This window comes from Rhopalosiphum maidis, chromosome 1 (assembly GCF_003676215.2).
Source record: "Rhopalosiphum maidis isolate BTI-1 chromosome 1, ASM367621v3, whole genome shotgun sequence".
In the NCBI taxonomy this organism is placed as follows: Eukaryota; Metazoa; Arthropoda; class Insecta; order Hemiptera; family Aphididae; genus Rhopalosiphum; species Rhopalosiphum maidis.
The window spans coordinates 38098191-38110534 of NC_040877.1; the positions used below are offsets into that span (position 1 = coordinate 38098191).

A 12344-nucleotide genomic window follows, 5' to 3' on the forward strand; every position below is an offset into this window, starting at 1 on the left:
GTATGGATATTTGAAAATTTAAGTTATAAGAGTTTTTATCTTTCATAAATATTTTATAATAATAATAAAATAAAACTTAAGAATTATTATGTTACAACTAATTTTTTTTTTTATTATTTTTAATTAAATGCTCAGCCTAATGATTTGTATAATAATGTGATAATTTGTAAAAAGTAATTTTTATTGTAGTTGGAAGATGCGTGATTGGCATGAAAGGTAAGTAAATTACTCATTGGTAATATCTCATTTGTCATAAGTAATCAACTATTTTACCTTCTTATTTATATAAATTGTATTTATGTTACTGTGCTTCATCGAAAAATTTATAACATGTGAGTTGTGAGTATATATACGAAAAAAAACATTAACAATTTGTTTTACTATTATTTTTTGTATAGATAAATTATTTTTAATTTATAAGGTATCTGTTTTAATAATGTAATTTTAAAAACAAGTACCTAATATAAATTCTTAAAACATAGTATACATTGACGTTACAATTTTAAAGATAATAAACGACCACCAAAAATTATATCGATTTCCTTTAGAATTGTTTAGAATTGTTTCCTTAAATTATTTAACTTGTACATGTACATGTGTGCATTAACGATAATTTAAAATTATTTTATAATGTACGGGTATATTGAGTAATATATAATAAATCTTGTTCATAATGCCGTATTCTGAATCAATTATTATAGTTGATATGTCGTAGGTATGTGTGCACTTTGTTTTACTGTAATGTTTTTGACATTATTGCAGCAAAAATAAAATACAAAGCGATAGAGAAAAATGTTGCGAATAGAATAAAAATTCTAAATAAAACCTGTAAAAACAACAATAATAAAATATTTATATGTAATTATCAAATATGCCATTTCTTAAGTATGTTGGTCAAGAATCTATTATTTTTTTTCATTAAACCCGATAACCATAGGTATTGTATATTTTTTTTAATATAAAATAGTTTTTATATAATAGTATTAAGGTATACCGATTTTAAATATATAGATATTAGATACACATTTTAACGAAAAACGTTATAATGTGATGGGTATAGTACATAGTATGATAAAATATATTTTTTGTTTATTCATTATATTTACAAATTAGAATGATTATTTAATTATAATGTGCTTACTTGGTCTTGCCACTGATTGTCAAGTTTACATTGTTTATAGCTAATTGTCGTAAAAGAAACTGCACTATGAAGCGATATCCACGTTTGAGGAAACCATTTATTTAGTATGTTATCCAGTTTTTTTCGCCACAGAAAGCTTTTACGAGCAACTAAATCACGCATCTATAAATTTGATATTAATTAGTCTAAAATTAGTTGTATGTGATTTGCTGTGAAAAATATGTTACAATATTACTAGTACTAATATTAATAGACTTTTCTTTTATGCTTTTTTGTATTGTTTAATATTATTATTTGATGAATTATCATACTATATCAAAATAACATTTAATAATTGATAGAAATAATTTTTGAACATAATAAGTTTAGTTTTAAATACATACCTAGTTGTTTAGCCAACAATGGCTGTTTAAACAATGGTTTAAGTTTTAAGTAAAATTATATTTATATAATAGATAGTTAGATGTGAATATTGTAATAATATTTAAAATTTGTGATTCGACTTTTAGCAAAATACTCAATTTATCTAAAATGCATTAAAAAAATAAAAAATTATTACTTCAATATAGTTGTATAATGCTAAATCACTAATAGCTTCCGCATCTTGAATTCTTCTAGATGTAAATGTTTTAATAACAGTTTTTAAATCATGGTCGAACTCTTCGAGAAGTTGATTCAAAATTGTGCAATCTTCAAAACCCTTAACATTTAAATAATACGCTTTATTCAATACACATATCATTTACGAGATTTAATAATACATAATACTTATTTCGGATTTTAATCTATACTTACAGCGTTCATTCCTTGACCATAAAAAGGTACAATAGCGTGAGCAGCGTCTCCCATTAACAGAAAACTATCATTAACGTGATATGGGTTACACTGTTGTATAAACAATAAGTCATGGTATAATGGTTTAAGTAATATATTATTGTACATTTTTTGGCTGAGAGCTCTAATAAAATAGAACTACATTTTTTTAGATCTAATAAAATACCTACTTACTTTAATAGAAATAAGAGTTCTTGCTTCTCCATTTGTTACTTGGTTTAATAAATATTCCGGTTGAATCAAATCCATAAAATCCTTAAAATATTCATTAAAAAAACGTAAAATCTCTTCTTTTTCAGATTCTAATATCAATGGAAATTTATCCATTGGCATGAACAAAGTGCAAGTCCAAGATTTATCTTTATTTGGTAGTGCTATCAACATAAATGTATTTCTCGGCCAAATATGAAGATGGCCCGGAGTTAAAGTATCCTATAAGTTTTTAACATTATTTTCTATATTATGAAATATTATTCTTAATTTTTTACTTTTGTTTCAGTTGATGGCAAGTTTATTTCAAAATAACCATGATCTATATATGTCTGCGAATAATTAAACATTGGCAGACGAGTCATATGTTTACGAATAACAGAGTGAGCCCCATCGCATCCAATAATTATATCCGGTTTTACAGTTTCTAATTGGTTTTCTAATAATCTAAAAGAAATATGGAATTATTTATAAGAATAATGTTCTTAAAATATTAAATATGATAATAATAAACTTACTTTTGAAATGTTAGTAGCTTAGAATTAAAATCAACATTGACGAGTTTATGCGAAAAGTTTAATTTTACATTTGAATAGTTTTCAAGTTCTACGAACAAATTGTAATTATTTCATCGGGCTTTTAAAATAATTAAAATATTTAACAAATAATTACTTGTTAATAAAAATGCATTGAGTTCCTTTCTGCTAACAGAATATAAACACTGTAAAAAATTAATTAACTCAATTTTTTTTTTTTATTAATTAATATGAAGTTATTCTGATTTAAGCAACTATATTTTTTTTCTTTTTTCCTAATCTAACCTTTGTTATATGAAATAAATGATAATGATTTAATTTTTTTATATACATTTTTTATACCTAATAGAAATTTAATTTATAATATTAATACCGAGTAGTTTAATTTTTGAGTGAATGAGAAATGTATAACTTTATTATAAGTATTTTTAATCAAATGCTTAAATTTTTTTAGTACTGGATGATTGATTTACTGTGTTTTAGTAGTAAATTGTACAGCAAACTCTCAACAATCATTTATTATACTAATTTACAAATAAAATTACTACCTAACTTTGGATTAATTTTAGGGTTTCTATAAGAATTTTGAATAATATTAAAAATATTTTTGTTGTTCTATTAAATTTTTAACAGTGCTTTGCTATGAATAACTTTTAATTGAATTTGATTATTTAAAATATGATTCCAGATACATTTTCAATTTATATTATATTAGTTACAATTGTTACAAATAAAATAAAATATTTTATGTGACTAATAATCAATATTTAATTAGTAATAATTATAATTTATAAAACTAGTAAAAATGTATATATAATGGTACCTTGTTTTTGTTAACATCATACATAATGCTATATTTCTGGCCATCAATTGAATGGATCATTCTACCGTACATAGGTTCTGTGAGTTCTTCAATAACAATATTATCGAGACCGATAAATTGTAGAGCGTTAATACCTCTTTCTGACAAAGCCAAATTTATAGAACGTCCTGATGTTGATTTTTCAAGTCTTATATCTGTAATTATATAATTTTATATAATTTATAAGTGGGACGTAGATATATGTTAACATAATACAGCTTATTTTTATATTTATTAAAAAAAAAATTTTATGGATATTAGTTATAGGCGTTATAGCTATTATATATATATATATATATATATTATATCTAGAATACATTAAAAGTTATTCTTTATTTTTATATTTAATTCAAATTAGAAAGCTGAAGAATAATATTATTAAAAATAATTCGATACTTATTTTTCTATGTGTCCATCAGTATTTTATTTTTATTCATGAAAAATATTTTCATATTATTGTTAAGATATTTTATTAAATTTTGATGTTTCATTATCTATTTTAAATCAAATACACTTGTTTTTCATCCGATGACCAATCTATAGGTCAGATATACGTATATATCAGAATTAATACATAATATTTTTGTAATTAGTATTAGTTAGTATATTTTTACGTATGAAAAAAACGATTTCCATAGAAATTATTATTATTTAAATTTCATGATGTAATTATGTAATTGTCTATCTTGTAATTATGTCAAAGTTCTACAATATTTATGAGTTTGTATGTTGAAAATTAAATTTGAGAAAGTGATTCACAATGGCTGATGTCCATTTTGCATTGTAAAATGAGTGTTGATAATTAATTTTTTAACTAATGAAATTAACGATCATTGAAAAAAATATTAATATTAAGTAATAATTTACAGACAGTTGATATTTATTTATATAAAAAGGAATTTTTTTACCGACACTAATTCAATAAAAGGTATAACGAATAGCCGAATAGGTATATCATATGGGGTAAGGTCGAATTACTTAAAATTTAACCTTTAGTATAATAATTATTTTTATATACTTTCCAATTTTGAAATTTAGTTGCCTACTGATAATATTTAGCGTAACGCGTGTGGATAAATAATATTTTTGGTTTCCTAATTAGGTGCATAGATGATATTTCCGACATACCGACTTTAAATAGTCGTCTCGCTCGGGGTTGCCAGTGCAATTTTTTTGACCGTTAAAAAGCAGCATTTTTTTAAAAATAACTTTTCGCTCAGGTATCGTTGGTATCGGACTTAATATTTTTTTCAAAGTTTCTATCGATTTTCTAATATTTTTTTTTGTAAACTATATTATTCATTTTTATAATCAGGGGCATAGATGTATAAATTATTTTCTGAATTTATACGGAGAAAGGAACATATAGCAGTTATCCGCGTGCACTTCGTTTACCGTTGAAATTACGCATGTTATGTGGTTCAAACTTAGTTCAATTCGTTATGGATACACCGTTCCTTGTATACCTTTATGATGTGCATATTTCCCGATTATTTAAAAAATTAATAACTTGATTAACTTATTGAATTGGAAGAAAGTTTAAAGCCTTTTCCACTCGAATAAACGCACGGTGCAACATCTTTGTATCTTAGTTTTAATATATCGTATATCTATCAGTTCATTGACAAATCGTTAAATTTTTTAATCATTATCTAAGTTAATACAATATTGACAATTGTTCTAGTTGTATTAAGCTTGACTTCGCTAGAGAATATAATTTTATTATTTTTTTGTATATAATTTTAATTTAATTTTCCCGGAAAGATGGTGTCATTGATACCTATATTCATATACCTATTTTATTATTCAAAATTCTGTGTATGGGAGGTTTGTCCATAAAACTATGCTTGAAAACTGTTTCGTAGTGTGCTATTTTATTTAAAAAAAAAACCGCATGATGGTCAGAAGAGTATGGTCTCCGAGATTATTGGATTCAATTTCATTTTGATGTGTGAATTGTGAATCATCTGAGATTCATATATGTATTACCAATTAAGACATATTCATATCAAAATTTCTTAGAGCGCAATTGCAGCGCCACTTATCGGATCCAATTGTGAATCCAAACCTCTCAGAGACCCATTAAAATACATTAAAAAATTACATCAAGATAAATCCAGCCGTTAAAGAGGAATTCAGTGACATACCTATACACGTACAAGAGAATTATACACATATTATATAGGTATTATATTTTAATCAAATAATTTTTTTCGTAGAAATTATAAGAAACTAAATTTATGAGGTAATATTAAATAGAACGGCTAAAAGAGATGTATTGTATCTATTTGCTGATGTTTTTTTTAAAATTAAATTTCTTATAATTACTGAAAAAAAATAATTTTAAATTACAAAACTAATTTAACAAGTTCAAAAAACACTTAAAAAATATTACATGACATTTATATTTTATAGTATACTTATCTATTACTTTCAACGTATTTATGTGTATACATATTAAGTATTACCATATTTTATAAACATAAAAATATATTATTTTTAACCTCGGCCTTGATTAAAATCATTTTCAGTACTAAGTGGTGGGAAGGAAATGAGTGTTTTCATAACTTTTATTTGTTGAACAATTTTTTGGAACATTTTCAGTTTGAAAATTACCTGGTTTTTATCAGAGTGCAGTTCAATCATTTAATTTAGGTAGAAAGTGCAATTTTACCATCCTCGTGACAGGTACATTAAATGATGTATAGAATATAGATACATAAAAATGGCTTTATTTAAACACTAATAATATATATATTTGTTGTACTGAGTACCTATACTAATTAATGAAAATACTCATCATAGATATTATATTTGAAACTATATTATTGTAACCATGAATGGGGTTTAGACTGTTTAGAGTAAATTTCATTATATGACATGGATTATAATTTAATACTTGAAAAATTGTTTACCTTTTCGACTTTCGTAGACAGTAACGTCATACCCATTTTCTGCCATAAAACATGCACACAACGATCCAACCTAAATAGAAAGTAATTCAATTTATAATCGTTATTAAAATTTAATTTAATTTTAATAAATAGTATAATTTATAATATTATTTACTGGTCCGGCTCCAATAATAGCGATTTTAACTCTTGAATGAGAAAACATCTTGTCAGGTTCAAATCTATGTGAAAACTAAAATGAATGAAGACTTTTTATTATATAATTTGATACATATAGTGTCGTAATTTGTGATACATATTTCAAATAGGGTGATATTATGATGTAACGTTGAAAATAATACCAATACACCCATCAATATAGAAACCGTATAAGATGTAGCCAAACAAATATGGAGGTATGTATTTCTCCTTTGAAATAGTATATCAATATATTATAATATCAATATTTTTAATTCATGAACAGAGCAATGCAAGTTCAGGGTTGACAATGAAGTGTGTGTTTTAGACGTTAACTTCAAGAATAGTAAAAAAGCTTCAATTTTTAACTTTCTGGTATACAACTTGATTTTATTAATATTTCGGGGAGGAAAAAAAGGAGAAAGTCCCAATATTTTTAAAAATAATCAAGAAAAATAAGATAGGCGAATGGATACTGTTCTATTGTAGCTACATTAGGTGTCGAGTGTGAGTCACAATTTATTACAGGTGTGTTAAATTTGAATTCAATAATATATTATTGTACACAAAAACAATTTGGAGGAGAAACGGTCTGTCAGGTTAATTATTTAATATATTTCGTGATATGATTTTTTCACATAGCTTGAGTCATTTTTTAAATTCTGAACGGAGTGATGAATGTATTGATTTTACAATGATGTGTTTTTTTTTGTATCTGTCATCCCGTTTTGGAGTAGTAATACTGTAATAGTGCTTTTAACTTTTTATTATATAAATTTTTAACTTTAGCCCCAATTTGAAAGGAGAGTGAATCTAGTTGGTACTTTGTTTTTTTTTTTTTTTTTTTTTTTTTTTTTTTTTTTTTTTTTTTTTTTGGGGGGGGGGTCAAAAGTAAAAAATGCACAAATGCGTATAAGTTGTCCTTAATGTAGTAAAAAAAACTCAAAAATCTTTAGTCACAATTTTTGTTTTATAACTGTTTAAAGTTTAAATGTACAAAGTATGTCAAAATCGCAAAAATTTGCAGTGAATATTGAAGTTAAAAATTCATAAAATTTTTCTGAATTATACCTAAGTTTAAAAAACCCAATATAAGGTTTTCCATAAGTTTTCCTTCAAATAACTGTAAAAAAAACTCCTACAGCGCCAATATAGAAAATCATCATTTTATGATCGTAAGGAATTTAAATTTTTACGAAATCACGTAAAATAACAATATATCCTAAAACGATTTAAAATATTGGTTGTTGTTCCAAAAGTATACGCTGTAGAAAATTGGTGAAATTTTCACCAATAGTTTGGAAAATAAATTATAATTTAAATATAGGTAATATTATGTAATAATATATCCTAGACTGACAAATCATCTCCGTTCAGAATCGTTTTTCGTATACAGTGATGCCTGTCATTGCATTGAAATTTAACACATTCATTACAGTGACCTACTCTCCATCTCTACTATACAGCAAAGCGATACCCACTTGCCCACCCTATTTTACTTTTAGTATTAAGGTAGGTTAATATAAATAATGTAATATTTTCCCAAAATATTTCATGTATTTTATCGTAAACATTTAATTATTATAAAAATATATGTTTATAACATATTATTATATAAACTTATGGCACTTATGTAATTCAAAATTTAAAAATAGATCCATAGTATAAATAGATAATATCTTAAAATAAATCAAAAATATCATTGCGTATAGTAAAATTCATAATGATATAATATACGTAAAAGTTTTAAGTTCATACGAATAATGTTTTTAAATTATAACAAAATAATTAACATCATTATTTATTGTTTAAATAAATAATATTGTCTAAATTTAAACTTGAAATGCCTAAAGAAAATAATTGCCTTTATATATTTATTAGATTATATTATGGTTTCAGTATAAAATAATTTTGAGAAATGTTTAACTACAAAATAGTTTGGAATTTGTTTCATCAAAATTCTAACTTTAAATGCATATAAAAAAATATTGTGACTAATGACTATAAATTAATGTGATATTTTTTAGTTGAAAAATTAACTACTTATAAAGAACTTTGAGTTAAATTGTTTAGCATTTTTTTCTCAACGAAAAATATTTAATTGACTTTTATAGAAAAAAAAAAAAACTATAATAATTTGTATTGAAAACAGTTCAATGGTCATACCTATAAATAATTTAAAAATAGTCGAAATATTTTGAAAATATAATCTTAAATAAAAAATGATATTATAAATATTTGATGGAAATTGAAAGTATACATACATATATATATATATACAGTTATTCATTTATGAGTTACACCACAAATACAAAATTGCAATTTAGTCAACAATTTGCGTAAAAGACCTGTTTTTCTTTATCTTTTTTGTCTTCCAGGTGATAATAATTTTATGATAGGTTAATAAACTTGAAAATTTAACATAAGGTTCATAAAAAAGTTTTACCCGAAGCAATTGAAAAATATCGAAAATACTTTGTTACAATTTTTTTATAGGTGTTTTTTTTTTATAAAATTGCATATTTATAATGTTATTATTAAAAAAATATTAACTGTAGGCACTTTTTGCCATTAAGTATATTTCCATATTTTACGTTTATAACGTATATATTTTTAAAACATTAAGACTAATAATTAATAAATTGTACTATGAACCTATTTAAGTACACTATTTTTTGGTACGTTATTGAACTATAAATTGGTTAAAATAATGTACATATAAGACAATAAATTCGATTTAATGACTTATAATATTATATTGTAATAAAATTTGAATTTCACGGTTACAAAATGTTTGATAATAATAGCAGTTTCGTATACTTAGAGAGGTATATGTTTTTCATTTGTAACGTTCGATACAAATAAATGTCTTAATTATTATTATTGTTATTACGTTATAGTGACATTTATATATACATATTATACATATATATGGATGTATTATACTATTATGAATATGTGTGTACTGCACCATACAGTATACTGTAGTAAACAAGTTGTTAGTAACACGCCAACTATTACGCCAACGCGACCGTCGCCGTCATTGTCGGTAGCTAAATCGCTTTCAACAACTCACACTCCACACGATGATCTTCGTATTATACAATTTATACATAACCGTAACCCCCAGTAACCGCTGAATAAAATTTAATTTACCGGACTTTAAATTTTAAAAATATCATAAGTATAATGAAAAAAATAAAAAATAACCGAACTGAATTTTATAATCGATTGTCTGGATATTTACTGATTACGAGCGAATCGTTCTGGTCAGTACTATAACGTAACAATTGCGGACACGAAGTTCATTATCATAATACTAATTTAGGACATTAAGTTAATAAAAACCATGTGAGTTGAGGACACAAATATTTCCTTTCATCCCTTTTTTCGGGACAGAACAAGTTACCAAAAAGAAAATTGGTAGGTGGCGTTAAAATTATTTGTTTTGCAAAAGAGCAATTGTTATTCTTAAAATATTGTTTTATAAATATACTATCATCATGGATTGTGAATGTTTTTTATAAATACATGTATTATCATTTTGTAGAAAAATGTTTTTGAAACAGCTTGTATAAAGAAATCTATATATTTCACCACTTGAATATTGTAACATTTAATTGTTGATGAATAATATCTTCTTTTCGATAGTTTTATATTTTTGTTCGTTTTAAATTTAGATCAGCAGTACAATTCACACATTTCTCGACATCCGCAATCGTTTTATCAAAAATAATGATTGAAAATTTGTCCGCAATTGATATGTTATATTTGTGTCCGCAATTCGTATATCACCTTTTTAGGTTTCGTCCGCTACTCATCGCACAGTTTTTATGACTTTGTCCACGATTAGAAACCACCGAGTTGTCCAAATTGATGCTTGACTTTTACTATAAAAAGTTCTTTGCTATATATTGTTGTAAGTATATAAATGAGAAGAAAAATATTTTTATTGAAACTGTTATAGTTAGCACCTATAAGAAGGTCTCAATAATTGTTATAGTCAAATTATTTCTTTGAGATTTAATCCAGATGTATCCCTAATTTTATTAAATTTAACTATAACATAAAATGTAGTTATTATGTTAGTTCTCCTATTTAATTGACGTTCATATACTTAGTTACTGTCCCACTCTTATGGATCATAGCAGTGATGTTGTACACAGAGTGTTCTGAAATGGACGAGGTCACTAATATACGCGCGTACTCACCGTGATGGCCCAATGAAGATTTTTTTCTATCTTCAAAATCTGTGTATTTTATATTATTTTTAAAATGTTATCTTAAATATAAAAAATAAATACTCTAGTTGTATGTCTTACAAAATTTTCATACGTATCGAGACGTCATATTGTTTTTGAGCTTGTAGCTCGTTTTTTTAGTCGGCGTTTAGAGCGTGATAAACGCACGACAAGCTCAAAAATAACGTGACGTCTCGATCCGCATGAACATTTTGCAAAAAATACAACTAGAGTGTTTATTTTTACATTTAAGATAATATCCTAAGAATAATATGAAAAAACCCAGATTTTGAGGATAGAAAAAAAAGTTCACAAGAAATTGGCTATCTATATAACGCAAAAATATTTTTTCAAATTAGACTAGTTCCTAAGATCAATATATTCAAACATAAAAACTTCTCAGCTTCACAGATAATATATATATGTTTATGTTAGAGAATGCCTGGCTTTTTATTAGAATTAGTTATTTTTATTTTTATTTAATTTAAATTTCATACAGTAAATACTGTAGATAACTCACATTAGAATTTTTAATATTTTAAATCTACTAATTATATAGCTCAAAGCATTATCTAAATTGAATACTAACATAGTTAGTTTTCAAATCAATACTAAATAAAATGTTCCTATAGTTTATTTTTTTTATAAATAAAATATAATTAGTTATAATCTAAAAATTATTTTTGTTCCATATGGTTGGTGTTTGTTCAATATTTCAAATTTAATAAAATCATATTTTAATCATATTTATACATTAAAAGTTTTAAACTGAAAAAAATTATCTATCTTTTTTTTTTTTAATTTCATTAGTGTGACAACATCGTACACTTCTATATTCGGCGTAATGTATGTGAGTTTCACAGCGTACCTTCAAAAATATTTCATTGTACACTTCAAATAAATTATGATATTTAATGAATTTTATTTTTGATTTATCAAATACTGAGCATGTATTTTAAAATCTTGATGAAAATTTAGGATTATTAGAAAAGGAATATACACGTATACCGTAAGTTAAACTTGTTATTATGTGGACATGTGGTAAATAAGTGCATGAACGTTATAATAATATTATAATGTAAATAAATTATACAATTTTAGGTACCTAAATTAATATTGTAAGTAGATTAGGAATTTCGATCTAATGAAGCCATTTGGGATCATTCGATCTGAAGCATAAATCATGGTGTTATATTTAAATTTTGCCTGGTAAATTATTTATCTTATTTTATTTTACAATAAGTATTCTTAAAGATTATCAGGACGTTTTTCAATTTTTTTTTTTAACTTATAGTGAAATCAGATCTAATTAAGCACAATTTGACTGTATTACACAATTTGGATTGTTTAAGATAGCACGATCAGTCTGCATTTGTAAGAGATGTAAAATTGAATGTGACTTGGCGGCCGTACAACACTGTTCAAGCTTGC

At 24.5% G+C, this 12344-nt stretch overlaps 1 protein-coding gene across 4 annotated transcripts in view; it reads right to left on the bottom strand.

Moving 5' to 3' along the window:
* Positions 1–469: 469 nt before the first annotated feature.
* LOC113548997 (kynurenine 3-monooxygenase) overlaps positions 470–12344 on the bottom strand; it is a 35963-nt gene continuing 24088 nt past the window's right edge. For all 4 annotated transcript variants that reach the window (XM_026950122.1, XM_026950124.1, XM_026950123.1 and 1 more), the window contains exons 3-13: positions 6653–6727; positions 6499–6568; positions 3545–3738; positions 2858–2906; positions 2704–2791; positions 2464–2632; positions 2150–2407; positions 1937–2026; positions 1701–1841; positions 1142–1303; positions 470–826 (exon numbers count right to left, since the gene is read on the bottom strand). In XM_026950122.1, the coding sequence (XP_026805923.1) occupies positions 734–826; positions 1142–1303; positions 1701–1841; positions 1937–2026; positions 2150–2407; positions 2464–2632; positions 2704–2791; positions 2858–2906; positions 3545–3738; positions 6499–6568; positions 6653–6727 (1389 nt within the window). In that variant the 3' untranslated portion in view covers positions 470–733. The remainder of the gene's footprint in view (positions 827–1141; positions 1304–1700; positions 1842–1936; positions 2027–2149; positions 2408–2463; positions 2633–2703; positions 2792–2857; positions 2907–3544; positions 3739–6498; positions 6569–6652; positions 6728–12344) is intronic.